Source organism: Heptranchias perlo, chromosome 13 (genome assembly GCF_035084215.1).
Source record: "Heptranchias perlo isolate sHepPer1 chromosome 13, sHepPer1.hap1, whole genome shotgun sequence".
Lineage (NCBI taxonomy): Eukaryota > Metazoa > Chordata > Chondrichthyes > Hexanchiformes > Hexanchidae > Heptranchias > Heptranchias perlo.
In genome coordinates this window covers 50,410,929-50,437,677 of record NC_090337.1, presented here as the reverse complement: position 1 = coordinate 50,437,677, position 26,749 = coordinate 50,410,929, and the positions used below count along the sequence as shown (strand labels likewise).

Below are 26,749 nucleotides of genomic sequence, written 5' to 3'. Positions count from 1 at the left end.
AGTCAGATATGATGGTTTAAATTTAGTATATGGAACTATCTAACTGCTGTAAATTCATTCACAGGTCATTCCAATACTTACCAGCACTCAGACGAACTGTGCAATCTATGCAGAGTGAAAGTACATGCAGGCTGCATTTACTGTAATTCCCATTGATAAAAATAACTCCCATCTGCTGTAATGGTACAAGTATATCTGCTTTCCCAGCTCTTCTTAATTTCACTGAAACATTTCAGAGCAAACAAAATAACAGAAGTAATTTGTGCTGAGCTGCTTTTGTTACATTGATAGCTAGGATCAATATTTATTCCTCAGCCAACACCACTAAAAAATTGATTATTTGGTCATTATCTCATTGCTGTTTGTGGGACCTTGCTGTGTGCAAATCGGTTGCTGAATTTCTCTACATTACAACAGTGACTACACTTCAGAGGTACTTCATTGGCTGTAAAGCACTTTGGGATGTCATGAGGTTGCAAAAGGCACTATATAAATGCAAGTCCTTTCTTTTACATCTACCTGACCAGGCAGATAGGCCCCGATATTTACAGGGAGGCAGGGAGGGAGCGGGGATGACTTTTAGCGGCCAGGGAATGCGGAGGTCCTGCCGAATTTAACGGCGGGACCTCATTTGAATTTTTTAAGCTCCATTTCCCACCCTGCAGCTTGCTAGATTGAAAGGCTGGCTGGCTGTCAGGCAGGAAGGCCTGTGGTAGAAGGCCACAGGCAGGGATCAGAGTGGAGGGAGTGATTGCAGGGGAGGGGGGGGAAAGAGATCGGAGAGCGGGGGGAGATCGGCCTGGAGATCGCGGGGGAGATGTCGGCCAGGAGATCGTGGGGAGGGGGGGGGTCTGAAGATCACTGGAGGGTGGTCGTCATATCGCGGGGAAGAAGGCCAACCATGGCAGGTTTGCTTGGGAGTTTGGGGGGAAGCACTCCTGCTCCTCCTGGCCCACAAGCAGTGCTGGAAACGCACTTTCCTGCTGGATCCAGCAGTTCTTGACTCCCTTTAACTGCCGGATTTCCCGAGCCCTGGGAAACCTGGCCCGCAGCTGTTAAATCTAAAAGGATGCTAAAATATGAGGCACACAGCTCATTAACATATTCAATTACTGATTTGCCTCTAGAGAGCAGGTTACTAGCCACCTGCCCCAGCTGGCCCCGGTTAAACCAGAAGTAGGCGTGTTTGCAGCAGGTTCGGGTCGGGTTTCACATTTTTAAGAATTTAACCCCCCACCCATCCCTTTTCTGCCTGTTCTGGGGTGTTAAAATTTCCCCCATAGAGTCTTGGTTTAACATTGCATCCAAAACACCTCCGATAATACAGCACTCCTTGAGTACTTCACTGAAGTGTAAGCCTAGATTATGTGCTGCAGTGCCGGAACCCACAGCCTTCAGACTCAGAGGCTAGAGATTCACCAACTGAGCCAAGTTGACATCTATAAGACAATACAATTTTTGGAAGAGGATACAAGTGTATATTGTGACCATCTCTTCCTGTTTTTTCTTTAACAGGATACAACTGCTGAACAAGTGCTTGTGTCCACAGCTCAGTCTGACCTCCCTGCACCTTCCCTTTAGCCTGTGTATTCCCCCAAAGTTTCTTGTCTCTCTATTCTGTCTTTCCTCCCACTGGCTCCTTCCTATTTTTCTGTTCTCTTCCATCTTTCTACATCCCTCCTTCCCCTCTTCTCCCTCTCTGTGTATCTCCCATTCTCACTGCTTGTCTTCACAACTTGTTCACACAACTGCTAGCACTGGGGAAATGTTAGAAGTGAGAGGTTATGATTAACAAGAAAGTCATTATTTTTCAACGCGAGTGATATGAATATATTTTACATCCTTAAATCAAAATGAAGTAGTCACACGACAAATGAGAGAGATTTGACAGCTTTAGTTATTTTCTGTCCATATTTTCCTTCCCTTTCTATTTCTTCCTTTGCTACTTCCCTCCTTCCAATTTTACTTTCCCCACACTGCCCCGTTCACACCATTAGTTTCCCCCAACAAAAGGAACAAATATCTCCCTACCTCCTGAACCTAAAGTGTTGGCACATGGGACAAGAATGGTCCTCATCATAATCTTCACCACCATAATCATCTTCCTTCTCCTGTGCCACCCATTGTTGATGTGATTTGCAGGAAAGGAAGGCAGAAGCTAAGAACGGGTGAGCATTACTCCCTTGGGATTAAGGAGGCAGAGAAGGGGATGGAAGGTTGTGGCTATGTGCTGCTTCACAGGGATGCCACGGCGACAGTATAGGTGCTCAGTCAGTAACCTGTGGCGAGGGGTTTAAATGTAGGATTGCCCCTCCAGTGGCTTGCCTGTGGTGGGTACTGTGTGCCAATTTGTCCTGCAGGAAGATAGAGTGGATGAAGGTAAGGCTAACAGTTGAGGAGTGTGTTCCAAGTGATACTGGAGAGGTGAAGTAAGAGTTGTAAGATTATGAGGCTGTTAAAGTAGAGAAAGAGGTTTTAGGGTTGTATGCATAAATATTGCTGTGAGGAGAGGTGAATTGCCATAGTGCAAGGTGCTAAGTTGGAACCCCTCCCCTTAACCAGAGAGCACAAGAGTAGTGGAAGTGTTGCAATTAGAGGGTGAAGACATTGCAGTGCTGTATAGAGATTAAGAAAGATATGTAGAGGACTCTTAACTTGACAATCCTGGTAAGGTTATTACATTTCTTCTGCACAGCAGCCAGGTCCTAGGAACCATGTGGCTGGTGTTGACCTGTCCAGCCATTGCTGCTGGGTAATTTTCCGGGGCACCCGTCACGCATCTGAAGGAAAGAGAACCTCCTTCATGGTCCTCATTTGTTCCACTAGGACCTCCATGGCCGTATCTGAAATTTGGGGCGCCCTCAGTAATGTGTTGTCCACTGAGCACTGCAGAAAACTCCACCTCTCCTTTAAGAGCTGCAGGCTGGCTTTAAGAAGGGGCAGGCACATTGGACTTATTAACCTGCACCGCTACTTTTAGTGATTTGTGTATCTGTACCCCTAGATTCCTTTACTCCTCTATCCTGTTTAGACTCTTATTATCCAAGTAGTATGTGGCCTCCTTATTCTTCCTACCAAAATCCACCACCTCACACTTATCTATATTGAAATTCAATTACCAATTGCATGTCCATTCTGCAAGTTTATTAATGTCCTCTTGCATTTTGACACATTCTTCCTTTGTATTAACTACACTCCCCAATTTGGTGTCATCCGCAAATTTTGATGTTGTACTTCTGATTCCCGGATCCAACAGTGGATCCCTGTGGAACACCACTCCCCACCTTTTGTCAGTCTGAGTAGCTACCTTAATCAATACCCTCTGTTTTCTGCTCATAGCCAACTTGCTATTCATTCTGCTACCTGTCTCCTGACTTCACATGCTCTGACCTTAGCCATGAGTCTACAATGCGGTACCTTATTGAAGGCCTTTTGAAAATCCAAATATATTACATCTACTGCATTACCCTTGTCTACTCTTTCTGTTCCTTCTTCAAAGAATGCAATAAGGTTGATAAAGCATGACTTTCCCTTCTGAAATCCATGCTGACTATTCTTTATTATATTTTCATTCTCTAGATGTCTTTCTATTACAGCTTTGAGTAAAGATTCCATTATCATTCCTACCACCGACATTAAGCTAATTGGTGTATAGTTCCCTGGACTTGTTCTATCTCCCTTTTTAAATATAGGAATCACATTAGCTGTCCGCCAGTCCTCGGGAATTTTTGTAATATATGTGATAGTGCCTCTGATCTCTCCTCCTTAACTTCTTTTAATATTCACGGATGCAATCCATCCGGACCAAGGGTCTTATCCTGCCTAAGTTTGATTAGTTTATCAATTATCCTCCCATCCTTTCTATCTCAAATGTTTTAATATATTTTTCAATCTCTTCTTCTAATGCAATGTCCAGCTTGTTAGTCTCCCTGGTAAATAAGGAGGCAAAGTAACTGTTCAATATTTCTGCCATTTCACTCTCGTTACCTGTGAGTTTATCTTGTGCATCCCTTAGTGGCCCGATCCCTATTCTGATTTTTCTTTTGTTATTTATGTGTCTGTAGAAAACTTTACTATTTCTTTTTATATTCCTTGATAATTTAATCTCGTAGTTCCTCTTTGCTTTCCTTATTGTTTTTTTTACTTCTTTCCTAACCTCTTCACGTTCCCATTTGTCATCCTCTCCTTTATTGTCTATGTACTTAGAGTGTCCAATGTATGCAGTGAGTGTAACTTGCTTGGCGTGGGGTGAGCAGTTTTATTCAATATGACTTACTCACACCTGCCAGGTAAGTAATAATATCAGCTTTAGTGAGCCACTTGGTCCTCACAAGCATTTAATGGAATATAAATAAGAGAGGGGTTAGGGTTAAGGACAGCAATTTTGCTGAGGGGTCCTTAAACAGGCGGTTAGGCCTCTCATTATCATATGTAGGGGGCCTAATGCCTGTTTAAGGTGGCCGCCCGGGATGCCTGAAAATCATCCGAGGTCAATATGACATAGCCCTGGGAAATTCGCCATTTTTGTCCCCGTTTTCGACCCAGGAATTCGGTGCAACAAGGTTTAGTTTCTACCCCATTGTTTCAGAACAAAATAGTCTAAATGAATAATACAATTTCTGTTGGAAACTCTTAAATGGTTAAATTATTTAGCAGACTCATCACATAATTTCAGCCATTTTAGAGCACAGTCATAACCAGCATGCAAAGCACGGAGGCCATTAGATAGTTTAGTTAGTGGGCATGATTCAACGACATGGGGCATGGTTTGTTTGATCTGCAATGTCATTTGTTGAGTTATAAAGGCCCCATAGGTGAATATTTGAGGCGCAGTGACCACATCCAGTTTGAATGTGAGAAGTGCTCAACTACAACGAGGCCAGATGTATCCTGGTTGACAGCCTGTAGGGTCGGAGATGATTTGGTGATTTAAAGGAGCGTCTGCTTTCCACTTTTTGTGCCAGCGAGTTGACAAGGAAAAGTCAAAGTTATCAGGAAAGGCTGAGCATAATGGGTGTCTCAAAGAGAGCTTCACTGTTGGTGACAGAACAGATCATTGGCAACATTATTTTGTGGTTATGTATCATTGCTGACTCATTACAAAACCTAGACTGCAATTCTGTTTTGCAATGCCTTTTCAAAGAAATTGGAAGTGAAAGCCAATTCAGGTTTCCTTCTTATGTAATGAGCAAATATTTCCACTCTTGAATTCCACTGTTTTCACTGCTCGTTGAACTGAAACAACAAATTTCAAGGACAAATTGTTACATGCCCTCTTGACCCCTATATTCCTATAAGTGCTGCCTGAGCTCTAATCTACCCTTTGAGATCATTGAGCTCATTATTGCCATCTGACTTGCACACTTACCTATCTCAACATTCCGGAGTAGAAATCAGACCTCGTTGCACTGGTTCTTTGGGCGTAAAATGGGAGCAACGATCCCAATTTTAGGGACCAATGCCTACGCCCTAAGAGCACCTGAAAAACCTTCGACTCGGAATTGGGTAGGGCCATTTTTTTAGGTATCCCTGGAGGCTGCCTAATACAGGCGTTAGGTCCTTTATATATTAAATGAGGGGCCTATTGCCTGTTTCCCTTTGTGAAATTGGGCCGCGATGAATGCCACAGGGGTCGGGCCTGCCCACCGAGGATTTTTCAGTGGCTGCTGCGGCTGCCAACTTATACTTCCTGTGGAACCAGGAGGATCAGGAGTGCTCCCCCAACTCTACGGTCATCGTGATTGTCCTCCCCTCATTGCCCATCCCCTCTGGGGACTTACCTTCGGGTCGCTGCCGGCGAGGTAAACGGCCCGACATTCATATTGTACAAATGTATGAGCTGACTCTGGAGGCACGATAGGTGCCAGCTGCTCACTTATAAGATGTTAACGAGGCCCAAGGCCCAATTTTGGGCTGGCCCCGGGCCTCTCGGTTGGGGCACACTGCCCGCGTTGTGCTGAGTTGAGTTTGGGTGCGAAAACGCACCCAAACTAATTTCTACCCCCCATGTTAACATTCCTCCAATCCAGTTTCCTTTACAAATGGTTTCTTTTCCCATGCCGACATGGTTACTTCTGTTGTACCCTTGGTCCCCTCCTATCCATAATTTACATATTGTTTCTCAGCAACATCAAAGCACGGCTTCTGCTCTGTAATTGGAACTGTCTTGTTTTTCCTCCGATTTTTCTGTTAAAAGTTATCTGATAATTATTGCTGGTTTAAACTATTATTACGTTATATAGTGGAGCCCATTAATTGCCATGAAGGTAATTTAGAAGCATCCATCAAGGTGTATTTTGTTCAGTCAGTAAAGGAAGCAAATTCCAGAATTTCCTCTTGGGTGAATACTAATAATGCTGACAAGAAGTGCATTTAACTGCTCCGTGCACAATTATTATTTGCATTTAAAGTACTAGGATAAAATCCTATATGTTGCTGCTTTCTTATAGAATTCACACAGGAAGTACCTCTGGATTTTTAGTCTAATGAAATTGCAATTCATTCTAAACTGAGAGAACTGTGGCACCTTCACTGTTCCATGTCCAGTGCAACCCATTAATTTAACTATCTCTTATCCCAGAGATCGTTGATTCAGGTTTCCCCAGTGATCATATCTATCTTAGTTTCCCTAAGTGCTTAAAACTGTCTCGGAAAACGTGCTGGATTGACCCAGTTCTGATTTTTCTCTCTTGCACACTGAAATATAATAAATACACCTGGATTCCCTTGATGCAGTGAAAGTACAATGGGTCCGAGAAGGGGTGGGGGGTCTATTAAAGGGCTACTGTTGATGTTTTGGAAGGGAAAGAGCCCAGTAACCATGCTGTCATATACTGATAAAATACACAATTTTCGTGAAGCGGCGATATTCTGCGATGAGGATCCATCATTACTACTTGAATTAGGTTATCCCCTCGCAAATTCACATTGTTGGGCACCGAAGTCAATAACTTTACAATGGTGATAATCTCCCTTTAAGAGGAACAACCACTGCGTTGCCCATATCTCTGTGCAAAATGACAAATTTTACGTTATACTGCAGTAGAGCTTGTAGGTATTTCAGAGACAAGTCAGATATCTACCTACATTCAAGCCGGTCACCAATTAAATAATATTCACTGGGCATTTTTGCTTTAAATGTTTGGATGATGACCGGGACAGATTCGATGCGAAATGATTATGCAAATTATATTTCCTTGATTGGTAGAGAACCGTGGAGGTCGCCCAATAAGATTTGCATGTAACAGTTTCCTTTGAACACACAGAGTGACTCACAGTCGAGTTGCTGGAACAGCGCTTAATGCACAGAAGCCAGGATGACAACCGAAAAGCAGTACGACCCAAAAGATTTCACACTGAAATTTGTAAAACGGAAGGATGATATCACAGGTAAATACGCAGACATCTTTAGTAATTGCAGTGAAAGTGCAGATTAGGACTGTTTTTGACTATGTGTGGTTTAAGTGGATATCATCAGTTTCTGTTCCCAGGTACTGTATATAGAACTCAAAACATATTAGTGAAGGGGAAAGGGAGCTCAGTTACAGTGTGATTTAGTAGCTGAGAAGTCCATTGTTATTGAGGGAAGCCTGTTCTGTAGGGTGATCTACAGTAGCCTTTGTAGATGAGTAACGTCTAATCATTTGACTGTTAAACATTTTTGTTTCGCATATTTCCATTGAGAGATACTAAATTTGTTCAGTTTCTTGAGAAAGCGGTTTAAAAAGCATTTGGGATCCTGGGCTTTATAAATAGAGGCGTAGAGTACGAAAGTATGGAAGTCATGATGAACCTTTATAAAACACTGGCTTGGCCACAATTGGAGTATTGTGTCCAGTTCTGGGCGCCACACTTTAGAAAAGATGTGAGGGCCTTAGAGAGGATGCAGAAGAGATTTACTCGAATGATTCCAGGGATGATGGACTTTAGTTACGTGGATAGACTGGCGAAGCTGGGATTGTTCTCCTTGGAGCAGAGAAGATTGCGAGAGATTTGATAGGTATTCAAAATCATGAAGAGTCTAGACAGAGTAGCTAGAGAGAAACTGTTCCCATTGGCGGAAGGGTCAAGAACCAGAGGACATAGATTTAACGTGATTGGCAAAAGAACCAACAGTGACATAAGGAAAAACTTTTTTACACAGCGAGTGGTTAGGATCTGGAATGCACTGCCCGAGGGGTAGTGGAGGCAGATTCAATCATGGTTTTCAAAAGAGAACGGGATAAGTACTTAAAAGGAAAAAATTTGCAGGATTACGGGGATAGGACGGGGGAGTGGGACTAGCTGGATTGCTCTTGCATAGAGCCCATAGATGGGCCAAATGGCCTCCTTCCGTGCTGTAACCTTTCTGTGATTCTATGACTCTTTGCTGCTTATTTTTTGTAAATTTTCTCTCGTTTTCTCTTGAAGGTTCAGACCCCTTGTTGGTATACACTTCCATGAGCATTTGGGTGCCCATTGGTACATTGCCATAAGAACATAAGCAATAGGAGCAGGAGCAGGAGTAGGCCATATGGGCCCTTGAGCCTGCAGTGCCATTCAGTAAGATCATGGCTGATCTCGAGCTCAACTCCACTTACCCACCCGATCCCCATATCCCTTGATTCCCTTAGAGTCCAAAAATCTGTCGATCTCAGTCTTGATTCCCGGGATGAAAGCGTTGTCCTATGAGGAGGGATTGAGTAGAATGGGTCGATATTCTCTGGAGTTTAGAAGAATGAGAGGTGATCTCATTGAAACATATAAGGGGACTTGACAGAGTATATTCAATATAAGAATATAAGAACATACGAAATAGGAGCAGGAGTAGGCCATACGGCCCCTCGAGCCTGCTCCACCATTCAATAAGATCATGGCTGATCTTCGACCTCAACTCCACTTTCCCACCCGATCCTCATATCCCTTCATTCCCCTAGAGTCCAAAAATCTATTGATCTCAGCCTTGAATATACTCATTGACTGAGCATCCACAGCCCTCTGGGGTAGAGAATTCAAAGATTCTCAACCCTCTGAGTGAAGAAATTCCTCTTCATCGCAGTCTTAAATGGCCGACCCCTTACCTTGAGACAATGCCCTCTAGTTCTAGACTCTCCAGCCAGGGGAAACAACCTCTCAGCATCTACCCTGTCAAGCCCTCTCAGAATCTTATCTGTTTCAATGAGATATGGTGACCATTTGTCATAGGTGTAGACAGAGTGTTGGCAAACTAATTGACCGTGGTAGGCATCACAGCTGAGCTGATCCTGTTCTCATGTGACACCCACAGAGATACATTTCCAGCAATAATCAGTGGATAGAGAGATAATCCTGATATATTTTCTCCTCCCTACCCCGATGCTGAACCCAATTTTAGTGCTTCAACTGCTGTCTCAGCTGACTATATTTGACTGGGGATTGAACATGGGACCTTCAAATTGACCAGCTGATCTATCAAAGAGAGTTGCATTGCTGTTGAATTTTTACTTCTTCCTTCTTCATGTTCTAATTTTTAGTGAATTCCAAGGGCCAACATTCCCTTGCTGAGAAAAAGGACAGTGACCACATAGCTATATGCTGGCAGCTAGGCAGTGGAGGAAAGAGACCCAGAAAACTCACTCACAGGTTCTCCTGTTTCCTACGTTTGGAAGCATGGATTAAACTTGCTCCCTGCCATGACATGACAGCACAGTCTCAATGTACTGTGCCAACTTTATTTTCCTTAATTTTTTTTTGTGTTAACTCTTTCGTCATTTTCAAGTCATTCATCTGTGTGAAGTTAACTGATCTCAACTGAGGTGACAGTATGGTCATTGCAGTTGGCCTCAGTATCTCCTGAGCTGGGGAGGGGAAAAAGCAGCCAGGGTCCAGTGGAAAGTGTACATATGTGAAGATTGGATGAGCATAGAATCAGACTGAACTATCAAGTGCTCATGGTTGAATAGTCATTGTCTAGACCAGGGTGTCCAAACTTGTTTCTGTGGACCTCGTACCATAGAGATTCAGGGGCCACATATAAAGTTTAAGTACATGTTGCTATCAATTTTCATGTAACTCATGTTACTGAAGCTAACAGATCTTTATGTTCTGATTTAGAATTCATCCACCAAAGAGGCAATACCACATAAAACAGCTCCTTTGAGGCCATAACATTCAAACAAGGCAAACCAGCAAAAAAAAATATAAGCACAAAGAGGACTGAGTTGTCTAGGCTGCAAGGGCTAGAATTCCAGAGCTTAGAGGCCACGGGTTGCCCTAAGGCCACAGGTTGGATGCTCATTGTTTAGGTTGAGGAGGGCTGGTAGTGCCAGTGCAACCACATCCCAGCATACAGTGTAATGATACAAATCCTTAAATGTATCATTGAATTACATGTATATAATTTCATCTGGCAGAGATGGCCTACAACCCTTCTACCTTCCGAAATAAGAAAAAGGTTTCTCAGTCATTTTTTTCATGAGGCATTTAAAATAAATGAGTTAGTGCTTGCATCAAAATAGCACACAAAGAAATTTCATACAGATATATTCAACATTAGTTATAAAAGTGCAGCCGATGGTGAACACACCATTCTCTCAATAAGAAATATGAAAGCACTGACTTTTTTCCAGTGGCAGTTGGCACTCACTTTGTTGTGGGTCTTGCAAATTGCCACCAGATTTGTGAGTTGCCCTGCGTCTGAGAACAGCGCTGGGTGGGAATGTAATGGGGGAAAGCAGTGGCATGTTCTTCTGAAATCGGCAGCAATACATTTTCAGCTGTGAAATGGAGCAAAGTACCCATGATTTGGCTCAAGTCAAATAACAGAGTTAAACGCCTGGCTTTATGTGAAATTATCCTGCACAGGCACACGTCTCACTATAGACTTGTATCTGTGTGCAACCTTTAGCTGAGAAGCCAAGCTGATCACAGTGGCACACTGAGCTGAATTAATGCCCTGGGGGCAATTATTAATCCACTGCACTGACCTCATTTTCCTGACATGTATAATTATATAAAAAGTAACTTGTTTATAAGTAGGGAGATTTACTGAACTCCAAATTAATGTTCAGTTGAGGTTTGTCCGTTGGGTGGAACCAAACCAAATCCAGAGTTGTTCAAGAACCTTATTCTGAATTTCACATATTTCATGACACAGCACAGATCCTGATTCAAATCTTGTGTTTGAGTACATTTCCATCATTTCAGTTTGAGGAGTGTACCAACTTTTTCCACATATATCAAATGTGTAATATATCCCCCCCTATATCTATGAGTTTTTGTTAATAACAAAACACTAGGTCCCAACTAATGCTGGCAAACAGCTTTGAATTATCCCCTCCACCAATTAATGTCAGTACTAATGTGCCAGCCAGTCAGTGGAGGAGAAAAGGTGACTGCACAGTATTGTACCTGTACTTTAACAGAAGCTCTTATCCATATGCAATATTATTTTTTAAGGCTTAATTGGACTCATATCATTCAGGAGAGAAATGCAAAAAAGTTGTTTTTTCTTTTCAAAAGGAATTGAACATTTAGGAAATGGTCAGAAAGAGGATAAATGGTACCCTTATCATTAGATGGGCAGTCTGCATCTGTTCATTCCATAATTATCTTTTGAAATTGGTTTCATAATGTGCACTGTTAAGATTTTAAATATTATTCACACAATGATTTTTCTCTTTTCCAGCAACCCTTTGCCCCCTGCCGATCCCCCCCATGCCTAGCTAGAAAATTCCAGTTTTGCACATGGGCACAAGTTAACTATGAATATTTGTGTCTGCTCCTAGAGGGGGTAATTAGGGCCTAAAATAGACAATGGTACAAACAGCATATGGAGTTAGTCTAAATTTTTATTTCAGAAGATGACGATCCTGATGTTTTAAGAGCCGAGATGTCCTGCGGGCATGCAGTGGATCCAAATTCGCTGACTGGATGGTGTCGTCACTTGCTATCACAGGTTAGTTATATCCCTTCCATACTTCACCATACATCTAAGTGGGTTTGCAATCTGTCACTCTTGCCCATGGTAGATTTTCCCTACATTAACAGAGTTGATGATTGTTCAGCATCTTCATTATCATTGCTTCCTAGGAAGCTAGGCTGTTCATCAGGGCAATGGGACCTGATCATGGTTATTAATGACCTGTTTATCCTTGTGCATTTTGTAATTTCAGGGGAACTATAGATTCACTTGTCCGGCAACAAAGGCGGGCACTGTTGGAAAGTGTGGAAAGGAGTGGTCCTACCCAGAAGTCCGTAGAATGGCTTTGCTGACTGATAAAGAACGGGAATATTTTGAGGAAACGGCAGCTGTTCTTGCTTCTGCAGAATATTGTATTTTAAAACCGGTAATCACATGAAAATGAGCTGAGGACTTCATTCTTCTCCTGTTGTAGTTGTCTGCAAATGCCATAACTTGCTGTTGGGTTATGTGCAAAGCCGCATTTGTCCCTTCTTCCCTCGCCCCTGCCCATGGACATGGCCATTTTGATCTCCAGCTGGGATTGTTCTCCTTAAGAGCAGAGAAGGTTAAGGAGAGACATAATAGAGGTATTCAAAATTATGAGAGATTTTGATAGAGCAAGTAGGGAGAAACTGTTTCTTCTGGCAAGTGAGTCAGTAATCAGAGGTCATTGATTTAATATAATTGGCAAAAGAACTAGAGGGGAAATGAGGACAATTTTTTTCACACAGAGGGTTGTTAAGATCTGGAGAGCACTACCTGAAAGGGTGGTGGAATCAGATTCCATAGGAACTTTCAAAAGGCAATTGGACATGTACTTGAGGAGGACTAATTTGCAGGGTTATGGGGAAAAGGCTAGGTTGTGGGACTAAATTGGACAGCTCTTTCGAAGAGCTGGCACTGGCATGATGGGTGGAATGGCCTTCTTTTGTGCTGTAAGATTCTATGATTCTATGATTAGCACCTGCCAGGACTCCTGCCAGTGCATAGGTTCAGAGGAAGCAGACCAGAATGACTTGAAGATGCTGGGAGTTCCTGGCAAAAGAATTTCTCTTTCATACAATCTGAAAACCAGGTGGTCGATCTGTGAACCCGAAGAGTGGGACAATAAAAAATGGGAATAAAAATATAACAATTAAATACGTTCCTTAAAAATAATGAGGGTTTACAGCCAATAAATAATTTAAGAGTTCAAAATCTCTATAAATACTCAGTGCTGAATATTTCAATGATGTAGCAAAAGTGCCAGATCATGTTAGTGCTAGATCATGTTAGTATAAAATGTGATGCAAAATGAGAAAGTGATAAAAGGATTGATTACATAGAGACTATCAGGTTGCTTCACATATTTCACAAACTGTTCATCGGACTTATTTCATAGAATCATAGAATGATACAGCATAGAAGAAGGCCATTCGGCCAATCGTGCCTGTGCTGACTCTTTGAAAGAGTTATCCAATTAGTCCCACTCCCCTGTTCTTTCCCCATAGCCCTGCAAATTTTTCCACTTCAAGTATTTATCCACTTCCCTTTTGAAAGTTATTATTGAATCTGCTTCAATCACCCTTTCAGACAGTGCATTCCAGATCATAACAACTCGCTGCGAAAACTTTTTCTCCTCATGTGGTCTCTGGTTCTTTTGCCAATTACCTTAAATTTGTGTCTTCTGGTTACCGACCCTTCTGCCACTGGAAACAGTTTCTCTTTATTTACTCCAACAAAACCCTTCATGATTTCAAACACCTCTATCAAATCTCCCCTTAACCTTCTCTGCTCTAAGGAGAACAACTCCAGTTTCTCCAGTCTCTCCACGTAACTGAAGTCTTTCATCCCTGGTACCATTCTAGTAAATCTCCTCTGCACCCTCTCTAAGACCTTGATGTCCTTCCTAAAGTGTGGTTCCCAGAATTGGACACAATACTCCAGCTGGGGCCTAACCAGCGTTTTATAAAGGTTTAGCATAACTTCCTTGCTTTTATACTCTATTCTTCTATTTATAAAGCCAAGGATCCCGTATGCCTTTTTAACCGCCTTCTCAACTTGTCCTGTCAATATGTTGGTGGTGCATAGGAAAAATTACAGCATGGAGCAGCCCAGGGGGAAGGCTGCTCCCAGTTTAATGATGCCTCACTCCAGGTATCATTAGATGGAGTGAGGAGGAGGGGGAGGACAGAGATCTTCCCCCCCGGCGGGCGGGAGGAAGCGGCCTGCCTCTGCCACTAGGAAGGCCTGGCTCGAGGTAGCAGAGGAGGTCACCTGCACCACCAACATATCGCGCACCTGCATACAGTGCAGAAGGAGCTCCAATGACCTAAGTAGGTCAGCCAAAGTGAGTACACTTACTCATTCCCCTACACTCCATCTGCCACATCACCGCCCCCACCCCACATCTCCTTCTGCACTGCCAACACTACTCTGTCACATCACCCCTCACACCCACTCAAAGCTCATCCTCATCTTACCTGCACTTACTCACCTCGCCAGTACTCATCCCGCCACTACCACTCAACCCAATCCTCATACAATCTCATGGCTCCATCTCATACTCACCCTCTCGTGCATCTCTTTCACAGTCAGCCTTACTCAACCTGCCACTACCTGTGCTGCAGCCACAGGGCATGCATCACATATGTGCAGTAGGCAGCGTAAGGCAAACGTGTCGTGAGCATGAAGGGGAACACAAGGGTGTTTGAGGGTTTGTCACGGTTTTTACTTATATTGAATTTCTGACCAACTCACATTACATATATTGGCACCACTACTGCCACGTCTTTGCGAATCCTGTCTGGTTTGTGCAATAATGCCCTTTCCTGAGGATCACAGTGAAGACCCACAACTGATGCCACCCATTGTGTCACTGCAGAGTGGGTGTAGGTGTATTTGCAGGGCTCTTTTGTGCAGACGACTGAGAGACGTCGGCGATGTCCCTGGTGGCACCCTGGAAGGATGCGGAGGAGAAGTTGTTGAGGGCAGTGGTGACTTTGACAGCGACAGGTAAGAAGATGGTGCTCGGGCCAACCGGGAGCAGCTCGGCATGAAGAAGGCTGCAGATGTCCACGACTACATGTCGAGTGACTCTGAGCCTCTGTGTGCACTGCTGCTCAGAGAGGTCCAGGAAACTGAGCCTCGGTCTGTAGACACTGTGGTGAGGGTAGTGCCCTCTGCGACGCATCTCTCTCTGCGGTTGCCCTCCCTCCTGCTGTGCAGGTGGATGTGTCACAGCACTGTGTTGTGGAGCTCCACGTGTCAGAGGTGGACGGCGTGGCCGGCGAGGCTGGTGATGCTGTTTGCCCTCTGAGGAGGTCATGACTGCAGCTACGGCGGCCCCCATCTGGAAGATGTACATCTGAGGGGGTCCGCAAGGTAGGTACATGTCTCTGGACCCCAGGGTAAGTGTGCAAGTTGGTGACTTTGATTGTCAGGAGGAGGGTGGTGGAGGCCAAACTTTGTCCCAAGTGACAGATTGGCCTCTTGCAATGAGTGAGGGTCTCCCCCCCACACCTGTCAAATGGACCTTTGCAGCTGCCACAGGCTGATGGCTCCAACACGTCCATTTGAACTGGGAGTGTTTCCCCCAGTATGGGAAACAGTCCCAGTTGTCTATTAAAATCCCACCCCTCCTCACATATTCCCTTAATCAGGTCAGTTAATGACCTGAAATAGCAAAATAAATACTTTCAAGTGGCATCCCGCCGGCTTTAATTGCCTGCAGGAGTCCCACATGCGGGGGGCTGCGCGCGCACCTCGGCGCATCTGTGGGGAACCCGGAAGTGGGCGGGTTCGAGCCGGGCTCCGGACCCGATCCGGGATTCGCCGATTTTCGGAGCCCCCCTGCCAGGAACGCACCCGATAGCGGGTGCTAAAATGAAGCCCCATGTCCTGTATACCTAAGTTCAGGTCATTAATATATATCAAAAAGAGCAGCGGTCCTAACACCGACTCCTGGGGGACACTACTGCCCACTTCCCTCCAGTCTGAAAAACAACCATTCACCACGACTCTCTGCTTTCTGTCCCTTAGCCAATTTTGTATCCGCACAGCCACTGCCCCTTTAATCCCATGAGCTTCAATTTTGCTAAGAATTCTATTATCAAAAGCCTTTTGAAAATCCATATGCACATCAACCGCATTACCCTCATCAACCCTTTCACTTACTTCATTAAAGAACTCACTCACATTATTCAAACACTATTTTCCTTTAAGAAATCCATGCTGACTTTCATTTATTAACCCATATTTTACCAAGTGCCAATTAATTTTATCCCAGATTAATGTCTCTAAAACGTCATATGTATAATCAGTTTGTGAAGTGATTTTTGATTATACCTATGTATGACTATAATTGTGTTTCTACTGATTTTGTACTGCCAGAAATTACTTGTCCCTTTATTTAATCTTGCTCTGTCTGTCTTCCAATTGCAATTGGGCTGGATTTAGACCAGGCAGCTGTATCACGGTGCTAAGTGGCAGCCTGATATTTTCAGATATCCGTTTGCCACTGCTCACTTATATCTGTGAGTTAACAACAGAAAAAACATTTTATCATTTAATTTTGTTTCTATCTTTTTAAGTGTCCAGGTTGTGGCTCCTTTACTGAACGAGAAAACGTGACAAAGAACAGAGTTAACTGCGCAATCTGCACAACTAAGACAGGGAGTAATTACAGATTCTGCTGGCAGTGTCTTGGACCATGGAAATGCAGTGGGAATGGCCTGGATGCCTGTGGGAATTCTGACTGCGTCAATGTTGAGCTAGAACGATTAAAAAGCTGCCCAATGGTTAGTTTACCGAATAGTGAGATTAAAAGTTGTCCCTTAGTCAGAGCCTGTCCAACTTGTGGACTACTCATTGAGCACACATTGGAAGGGTGCAAGTATGTGGTGTGCTTAAGATGTAAAGTTGAGTTTTGCTTTGCTTGTCTTGAAATTGGACAGAAATGCATGATGACCAAATCGGGATCATATTATAAAATTTGTGCCAAAGATGTTGCACCAAGGCAAAGTTCAATACCTTTGTGGACTCAACTAGTTTAAAATGTAAATTTTAAAGCAACAAAAACCATGCAAATTATTTGAAGCATGGATGTAAAGTTATTACATTTATACTAATACTATGTTGATCGAAATCAAGCAGAGCCAAGATTTTCCAATAATTGTTTTAGATTTAAATTTAGTGAGCGAGCTAACATGAGTTTTCAAATAATGTTTGCCTTAGATTATAATGATTTCAATCTTAATGTCATGAATCATTTTGAAACAATAATTGCGCCTGCAACCAATGTGTTGTCAAATTTGCCAAATTGTGTATTCAAGAAACAAAGCATTTAAAAATACAGGTTTTATATACCGCTAGTAAATACCGTGTCTTGTCTTCACTTTTCTTTGGCATGTGTTACGAGCCAGGACTTTCAACTTATTCTCAACAAAACTGTAAAATCAAGTTCAAAGTTTCAGGGGAACTGTGACAAATCCCATGGTATTGGCACTGTATATGGGTAGCTAGACGCAGAATTAACTTTGTGTCTAAATATAATTGATACCTTGTCCCCTGTATAAATATAAAACTAAGGCTCGGAAAGGTCAAAGCTGGCCGTTCCTCTCATAGTGTGTCTGGCTTCCAGAAGGTGGCTTTGGCTTCAGCATCCAGACAGCATTAATGGGCAGCATTTTAGCACCCGCCAGCGGGTGCGTTCCTGGCGGTGGGGCCCCGAAAATCGGGAAATCCCGGAGCGGGACCGGAGCCCGCCCCGAACCCACACACTTCCGGGTTCCCCGCTGACGCGCCGGCGTGCGCGCGCAGCCCCCGCTGGTGGGAATCCCGCAGGAAATTAAAGCCAGCGGGCTTCCTCTTGACGCTATTTATTTTGCTTGTTCAGGTCATTAATTGACCTGATTAAGGGATTATGTGCGGAGGGGTAGGATTTTAGAGCAAACTGGGCCTGTTTCCCACACCGGGGGAAACACTCCCAGTTCAAATGGACCTGTGGCAGCTGCAAAGGTCCATTTGACAGGTGTGGGGGGAGACCCTCACCCATTGCAGGAGGCCACTCTGTCACTTGGGACAAAGTTTGGCCTCCACCACCCTCCTCCTGACAATCAAAGTCAACAACTTGCACACTTACCCCGGGGTCCAGAGACATGTGCCTACCTTGCGGACCCCCTCAGATGTACATCTTCCAGATGGGGGCCGCCATAGCTGCAGTCATGACCTCCTCGGAGGGCGAACAGCATCACCAGCCTCACCATCCACGCCGTCCACCTCTGACACGTGGAGCTTCACAACAGAATGCTGTGACACATCCACCTGTACAGCAGGAGGGAGGGCTACCGCAGAGAGAGATGCGTCGCAGAGGGCACTACCCTCGCCATGGTCCACAGACCGAGGCTCGGCTTCCTGGACCTCTCTGAGCACATGTGCACTCGACATGTAGTCGTGGACATCTGCAGCCTCCTTCATGCTGAGCTGCTTCCAGCTGGCCCGAGCACCATCTTCTTACCTGTCGCTGTCAAAGTCACCACTGCCCTCAACAACTTCTCCTCCGCATCCTTCCAGGGTGCAACCGGGGACATCACCGACGTCTCTCAGTCGTCTGCGCAAAAGAGCCCTGCAAATACACCTACACCCACTCTGCAGTGACACAATGGGTGGCATCAGTTGTGGGTCTTCACTGTGATCCTCAGGAGAGGGCATTATTGCACAAACCAGACAAGATTCGTGAAGACATGGCAGTAGTGGTGCCAATATAATATGTGATGTGAGTTGATCAGAAATTCAATATAAGTAACAACCATGACAAACCCTCAAACACCCTTGTGCATCCCCTTCATGCTCACGACTGCAGCACAGGTAGTGGCAGGTTGAGTGAGGCTGCCCGTGAAAGAGATGCACGAGAGGGTGAGTATGAGATAGAGCCATGAGATTGAGGATTGGGTTGAGTGGTAGTGGCGGGATGAGTACTGGCGAGGTGAGTAGGTGCAGGTAAGATGAGGATGAGGTTTGAGTGGGTATGAGGGGTGATGTGACAGAGTAGTGTTGGCAGTGCAGAAGGAGATGTGGGGTGGGGGCGGTGATGTGGCAGAAGGAGTGTAGGGGAAAGAGTAAGTGTACTCACTTTGGCTGACCTACTTAGGTCATTGGAGCTCCTCCTGCACTTATGCAGGTGGGCGATATGTTGGTGGTGCTGGTGACCTCCTCTGCCACCTCGAGCCAGGCCTTCCTGGTGGCAGAGGCAGGCCGCTTCCTCCCGCTCGCCGGGGGGAAGATCTCTGTCCTCCCCCTCCTCCTCACACCATGTATTGATACCTGGAGTGAGGCATCATTAAACTGGGAGCAGCCTTCCCCCTGGGCTGCTCCATGCTGTAATTTTTTCTGTTTGTTGCAGCATCTGTCAGTGGAGGACTGCCCCTTTAAATAGAGCTCCTCCAGCTGACAGATCTTACTGCGCATGCGCAGCCCGCCCGACGCACAGATCAGCAGTGGGGTACCCGGAAGACCAGGTAAGTGGATCCAATTAGGCTACGATCGCGCGGGGGGCAGACTGATTTCGCCAGGCGCCCCCCCGCCGAGAACCCGCAGCCCTGGTAACATCGAGCCCAATGTGTTAGAGGCATCAGGAAGAGCATGTTTGGATGAATCTGAACAGCACCCGTCTGTGAATTATCCAACCTGGAAATGGGACAGTTGGAAGAAATATTAAACCTTCAGTGTGCATTCCAGGCAGTTCAAAGGCCCTGAGATAGTAGGGTGAGAAAGATTGAACCTTGAAGGTGTGGGAAATAGGATGGTGCTGGACAAAATGGAACCGCAAGTGAATGCTGGAGTGTATTAGTAAAAAAAACTTTACACTCACTTCTGTCAAAGTATCATTAAAGATCAGTAGGCAGAATTTCCCGGGAGGCTCCTCGCTCTCCCATTGAAACTTCAGCAGAAATCCCAGAGAAACAAAGTAAACGGCTGTTCACACCATTTTTCCTGGGTTTCCACTGAAGCTTTGACTGACGATCAGAAGAACCCCTGTGTAAATTACTGGTGTAGGCCTTTTACTGCTGCTATTATGTCAGAGTTTACACTGTTTTGTAGACTTGTTTAATTTAATAAATAAATCTAATTCGTTAATTCAGAATCTGAGCCCAGTTCATGTAGGGTGTATTGATAATACTATTTTCCTGAGTAGCTTGAAGAGAAATTAAGTGCAGTGGGCACTTACATTCTAAGATTGTATGAGACCTAAAGGTCTTTGCAGGGGTAGAAAACTGCAGAGCTTTAACTTCTAGTTTGCAGTGGATATGAGGCCTCTTGCACATCCTCGTTTTTCATCACCCCATCATTGGAGGCCATGCCTTCAACTGCCTAAGCCCTAAAACTGGAATTCCCTCCCTAAACCTCTCCACCTCTTTACCTCTCTCTCCACCTTTAAGACCGCCTTAAAACCTACCTCTTTGATCAAGCCTGTCCTAATATCTCCTTATGTGGCTCGGTGTCAAATTTTGTTCGATAATGCTCCTGTGAAGTGCCTTTGGATGTTTTACTACATTAAAGGCGATATATAAATGCAAGTTGTTGTTGCTTAAGAGAAGTCTGGAAAGACTGTTGGAAGAGGGAATGGCTCATTAATTTCAGAAAATCATAGAATCATACAGCACAGAAGGAAGCCATTCAGCCCATTGTGCCGGTTGCTGGCTCTTTGAAAGAGCTATCGAATCAGTTCCACTCGCCTGCTCTTTCCCCATTGCCCTGCAGTTTTTTCCTTTGTGAGTATTGTAGGGGGTGGTGGTCTGTGTCAGCTTCACCTCTGACTACTGAGCGGTCCGAATCGCTCCCACTCCCTGGGTTCTAGACCTTGGACTTATTTGGGGGTTGTGACAAAAAATGCAGCAGACAACTGGTTTTGGTACAAGAAAAGAAACTGGGTTTATTGAAATCACAAATGAACTTATAACATTAGGATAATACTGAGATACAAAGTATACTTAGTTAAGAATGGGGAACACACGGCATAACGAGGGAAAATCACCCTACTAATCCCCTTACCCTTGTCCCACCCCCAAAACCTAACTAAATTGAACTAGGAGAGGTCAGGAATCATGCTCACCAAACCAGGGTTCCTTGACAGTTCGAAATCCAGCCAGGTAAGCCGGTTGCAGTTTTGGGGTACGCTCTTTGTGTCCTCTGGGCCCTGCCGTCCCCACGTGGCCCTGGTCTGTGGAATCTGCGAAGGTTCTTCAGTTGGATAGAGTCTGTTGGTACGGTAAGGCGCAGTTGTGGGTGGACAATCTTCGTGCAGGGCTGTGGCTGCCTTCTTGCTGCTTCAAAACTGCTGTTTTAAAGCTGAACTGCTTAGAACCTGCTCCAAAACCAAAAACCCCCCTGCTTCATAACTGGTCCCCAGTTATACTGACTTTCGAATTTCTTATCTGATTCCCAAAACAAGGTTAGTTCTTTGTGTTCTTCAGGTGATTGTTGGCTTCCTGCTTTTAGTAGTTAGTAGCGATAATTTATGCAAGGTTTTGATGGGCTTTAGTTTCGTGTAAGCTGAAGTCTTTCTCTGGGTTGATTGTTTTAAAGGGAAGAATGCGTATTCTGTCTACTCTCATTGTCTGGTTTTCAGGAACAATCCACTCTGTCGCAACAAGTCCAGGCATGTCTTGCAGGGATCCATGTTTTAAAACTAGCAGTTGATACGTCTTCAAATAAAATTCCAAAAGTCATATCCTCGTTGATGATATGAAAAAATGTGGGAATTTTGAGAACCCTTCAGTATATATCCAATTCCCCTTTGAAAGTTAATATTGAATCTGCTTCCACCACACTTTCAAGCAGTACATACCCTAAATACCCTAAAATTGCAATTTGTGAGACAGACCTGCACTGTCAGAAGAGCTTTGATTCATAGCATTGTTGTCTAGCCATTCGCAATTAACATTCAAATCATAGAAGCATAGAATGGTTACAGCACGGAAGGAGGCCATTCAGCCCGTCGAGTTCGTGCCAGCTCTCTGCAAGAGCAATCCAGCTAATCCCACTCCCCCACCTTTTCCCTGTAGCCCTGCAAATTTTTTCCCTTCAAGTACTTATCCAATTCCCTTTTGAAAGCCACGATTGAATCTGCCTCCACCATCCCCTCAGGCAGTGCATTCCAGATCTTAACTGCTCACTGTGGAAAAAAGTTTTTCCTCATGTTGCCTTTGGTTCTTTTGCCAATCACCTTAAATCTAAATCCTGTGGTTTTTGACCCTTCTGCTAATGGGAACAGTTTCTCTCTATCTACTATGTCTAGACCCTTCATGATTTTGAATACCTCTATCAAATCTGCTCTCAACCTTCTCTGCTCTAAGGAGAACTATACCAGCTTCGCCATTCTATTCACATAACTGAAGTCCTTCATTCCTGGAACCATTCTAGTAAATCTCTTCTGCACCCTCTCTAAGGCCTTCACATCCTTCCAAAATATGTCATAGTCAAAATAATGTTTTTTTTTAATCCAGTCTTTTAACTTCAGTTGCTGCACACTCTACACATGGCTTTTCCACGAACATCATCATAATACTTTGCACAAATCTATCTGGTCAGAGAAGTGATGGCTTATTTCCAATTGGCCCATTGCAAGGTTCTCAGTGCAGTAATGCAGAGACCTCCAGACCCATATGAATCTGCCTTCTCCTTTACATTCCATTCTCTCCTGATTTCGATCTTCTACACTGCACATTCTCCTACCCATCCATTCATCCACTGACACAGTTTGGAAGCGGGATAAATGTCTCTGCATTTGGAAGGATAATCTTTAATAAGCATTGATCGAAAGAAGAGAATTACCAATAAAAGCCCATCAACTTAGAAACAAATTCATGTTTATTCTCTTACATTATAAACAGATTCATTACATGCAAAAAGTATCATAACCCATGAAAAAAACAAGCAAGTTGTGTCTAGGAATACTGATTGTGCAGATTGATGTGTGCACAATCCTAAAACTGTATAGTAATCAATTATTCTCACCCAATGAAATGACTTTGGTATTGGCAGACATTTGGCATCTACCAAAGAGGTAATTATCGCTATTATGAAGTTTGGTTGCTAATGCTATCATCATATTTTAAGACCGCAGACACCCTAGTTTGCTTACATTGTTAACTCAACCAGCAATGAACATGCATCAGATTGGGCTGATCTAAAAGGCTACATTTCATTAATGGAAGACAGTTAACATACATTTACATCTTCTACAGAAATCATCACTTAATATTAATCATGAAATTTGTTGATCTTTCATTTTTAGCTTTTATAAATAACTTTATTTCTCTCTACTGAATATTGGTAAAAGGCAAATGAAAGAGGAAACTAAATGGATTGCAACCTTCTTAAAACAAGGCAATAATTGCAGCCATAAAATACATTAAACTGAGTCTTAAGGTTGCCTGTTGAGTGAATTTTGTCAGCTCCTGGCTGGGCAGCAGAGTTGATCACCACATGAAAGTGATTCATTCCAATGATGAGTTTCAACCTGAGTGGATTTAATATCCATTTTATTGTTTTGTCCTTCTACTGGCTGAACATGGATTGGGATCGGCAGCCGTGATGGACAGGGTTCCATTTCAAAGGAATTCCTGGCTGAAGAAAGATTGCTAGAGACGAGAGATATTTGAAGTGAGAGCAAATAGGGATGAAAAGGACATGAAAGCAAACTAACACAAAAGAAAACTATAAAGCTGCAACACAGTATCCCTCTTTTGGAAAATGCTTTATAGTTTAATGTTTTGGAACCTACCGTCATTTTCTCTTGGTTTTTCACTCTTAAGTCTTCTTCAACCATTTTTTCATTTCCCCCTGAAATAACATCTCTTTTATCTCTCTCTCTTGGCTCTTCACTTGTTTCTACTGCAGTATCTTCACACATAATCAGTTCTTCTGCATTTCCTTCTGCCTTCACTGTGTTTTCACCTATTTTAATTCTATTTTCTGTGACGTATTTTCTTGCCTTTTCCATCTCCTTTGGATTGCTCTGTTCTAGTTTTCCTTTTCCCGCTAACACACTCCTCACAAGAATTTCCTGTTCACCTGCCTGAAACTGCGTCTCTCTTTCAATGATTGTTGTCGATGTGTCCAAGTTACAATGTTCTTTATCTACCTTCGCGTTCAGCTTTATTTTCATGTTACTCCCCGTGCCCTTTAATGCTGTCCTTCTAGTTAGTTCTCCCGATTTATCCTCTTCTCCTTCTTTCCAATTTGTTGTCCCTTCTCCATCTTCTATCTTCCTGTCTTCTGAAATGTGCTTCACCTTCTCTGCAGGTTGTTGATTTTCACCGCAATCTGAAAGCAACCAACAATATTTAACTTTTTGAATTAACTATTACCACAAAAGGCTGTCAAGTATTATTGATTAAAATAAATATATTTTTCTGTTACTTTATGTTATTTTGTCCTTCAGCTTGTGGCCACAACACATCACATATTGGGGCACATCAGGCATCCTTGGCCCAGAAAATTGGGTGGGAGTGTTGAGACCTACAACACACCCGAGCCATGTAGTGCATTCCAATGTGGGCAATGAGTGTGAAGGCAGTTGGAGGCCTGTACAAAAGCTGTGCTCTAGGCACTACAAGTCCCTGATTTAAATATAAATTAGATGGCCACCTCATAATGTGGCTCTAGTACCTGAATAACATTCTAGCTACATAGCTTCCTGTTTGGAATGGGTGGTAAGGGGGAAATCACAATGCTTTTAAGCAAAAAATAATTCCTGCCTGCTGCTGCCTGGCATCCCCCCAGCACCAATGCCCCCCTTGCCTGGTGCCCTGGCCCTCCCTTGCCCATGCCCGTTGCCCCATTCCCCTCATGCCAGGAATGTGCCTTGCGCATATCAGCCAGTGAACAGCCATTCACGACCTCAGCTCATTTGTGCACAGGAGCGTGCAATGCCTGCAGAGCACTGGCAGTGGGACACATGGGCGACTCTATCAGCCCCCACTGTTCCTTGATTAGGAGGCAACCCTTTGTTAATGCAGGTGATAGAAGGTGTGTGAGAATGGTTTGGATTGAATTGCCAATTTTAAGGGCATTCGCTCACCTCTGTTTGGCACCTCTTCAGATGGCTTGAGATAAGGAACTCACTATTTGGTCAGTGAAAACCTTTTCATGCCACTCATGGTGCCTCACGTCAATGCCTTCTTGTGCTATGTTACAGTATGACTTTTAAGTAAATAAAGATGATGGCCCCAAAATTCCTCACAACATGATCTGGCTGGTTATGCTGGCATCCTGCCAACAGTGGTTCCCAGTACTGACCCTGCTGGAATTTGTGGGGTCAGTGGGATGGCACAGATGGATGTAGGCACTACTGTGGTTGCATCTCCAGTGCCCACCTGCAATATGCAGCAGGAAACTCTGGTGTCTGCCTGCCATTGGAGGTGTGAGAAGTGGGGAAGGGTTGCCAAGGGCCTCCCTGCCCCTCCCACCACTGCCATGTCCTGCTGAGTAAGGGGGCTGACCAGTAAACATTTTTTTTGGGGAGGTCCAGGCTGCTGTGTTGGCCTAGATTCCACTGATAGGGCCCACTTTCCCCCCTCTAGAGACTCACTCACTCAGTGTACCGACCTCCAGAGATACGCTGAGTCCCAACTGAGCCATTGAAGCAGGATTTCCCTGTGTAGGGAATCCGCACCTCTAAGTTCTTACTTTACGGTCTGGTGTTTAATCAAAAAGACTTGCAGGTGGTTTGCTCAAAGTGTAGAGGTATTAAGAGTATTAAGACTTACAACACAAGATACAATAATGCAATTATCATACACTAAGCAAGACGTTAAACAATAACACCTGACAAAAGATTTACACGACAAGGCTCCCGGGGTGATCAGACCCGAATTACCCTGAGATATCGAGTGGTCCAGTTACTCCGAGAATATTCTAACAGCTGCATATTACCCTCTTACCTCTATCCAGTAAAATCAGCCGTATCCCAAACAACCTTGGTGTTCACAGGTCAATCAATTACTCTGTAGGCCAAACACCATCTGCTGATGCTTCACATTCCCTAACAAGATAGTAATGCATCCCAACCCTCCATGTTTATAAACATCGAAAGTACTTGGAGACTTGACGTCTCATAACGGCATCAACCAAGGACATTTTGAGTCAACAAGTTTGAAACAATCTCGAATATATTCAGAACAAGTCTCTAATGAAGACCTTTGTGCAAAAATACTGGTACTACACCATCCCTGGCTCGATCCTTGGAGGTTCTGTCCATTACAAGGCAAGTCGTAACCTCCTGGAAACAGCAGAAACCTGGCGGAACCCTTGAGGAATTTTATCTCTCATCATGCCTGTGATGAGAATTCTGTTAAGAGTAACCTGAGTATTCAAAGAGCTAAGAGTTAAACAAAATCCTTATCTGAATAGGAGGTTTTCTACTGTATTAGAGAAGGAGAGAGCTTAAAAGAACCAAACTGGTGATCAGAAAGACTGAATTATTTTTTGTTTAGAGGCGAGTGAAATGATCTGCAAATTAGAGGACACTCGAGTTATTTGTGAGGGGTATAAATGTCTTTATGATTGGTGATAGGGGTACTACAATTGAGCTCAGCATTCTCTGGACTCGAAAGAGGATTTCCTCTCCTGATTACTTTTCAGTGACTCCTGTTGGAAAATTCATGTGTGGATATTGGGTGAGGATTGGGCTGCACCGTGATGCTCCCACAGTGGAATAGGTTATCGACAAACAGTCTAAAAAATAAAGTCTTGTATTTACAAGAAAGTCTTGGCCTCAGGACATCCCAAAGCACTTTACAGCCAAGAAAGTACTTTTGAAGTGTAGTCACTGTTGTAATGTAGGAA

The 26,749-nt window shown here is 43.9% G+C and overlaps 1 protein-coding gene and 1 long non-coding RNA gene across 2 annotated transcripts in view; one reads left to right on the top strand and one right to left on the bottom strand.

Annotated features, from left to right (window-relative positions):
• The window catches only part of LOC137331093 (potential E3 ubiquitin-protein ligase ariadne-2-like), a 48,465-nt gene extending 31,217 nt beyond the window's left edge, over positions 1–17,248 (top strand). Inside the window, exons 2-5 of the mRNA XM_067994696.1 lie at positions 7,266–7,389; positions 11,817–11,914; positions 12,132–12,305; positions 16,492–17,248. Of these exons, the coding sequence (XP_067850797.1) occupies positions 7,317–7,389; positions 11,817–11,914; positions 12,132–12,305; positions 16,492–16,953 (807 nt within the window). The 5' untranslated portion in view covers positions 7,266–7,316 and the 3' untranslated portion in view covers positions 16,954–17,248. The remainder of the gene's footprint in view (positions 1–7,265; positions 7,390–11,816; positions 11,915–12,131; positions 12,306–16,491) is intronic.
• Positions 17,249–22,750: 5,502 nt separating this feature from the next.
• Positions 22,751–25,952, bottom strand: LOC137331092 (uncharacterized). The gene is made up of 3 exons (XR_010965375.1): positions 25,846–25,952; positions 23,685–24,226; positions 22,751–23,541 (listed from the first exon to the last, which is right to left on the bottom strand). It is a non-coding gene; the product is annotated as an uncharacterized lncRNA (long non-coding RNA).
• Positions 25,953–26,749: the final 797 nt, after the last annotated feature.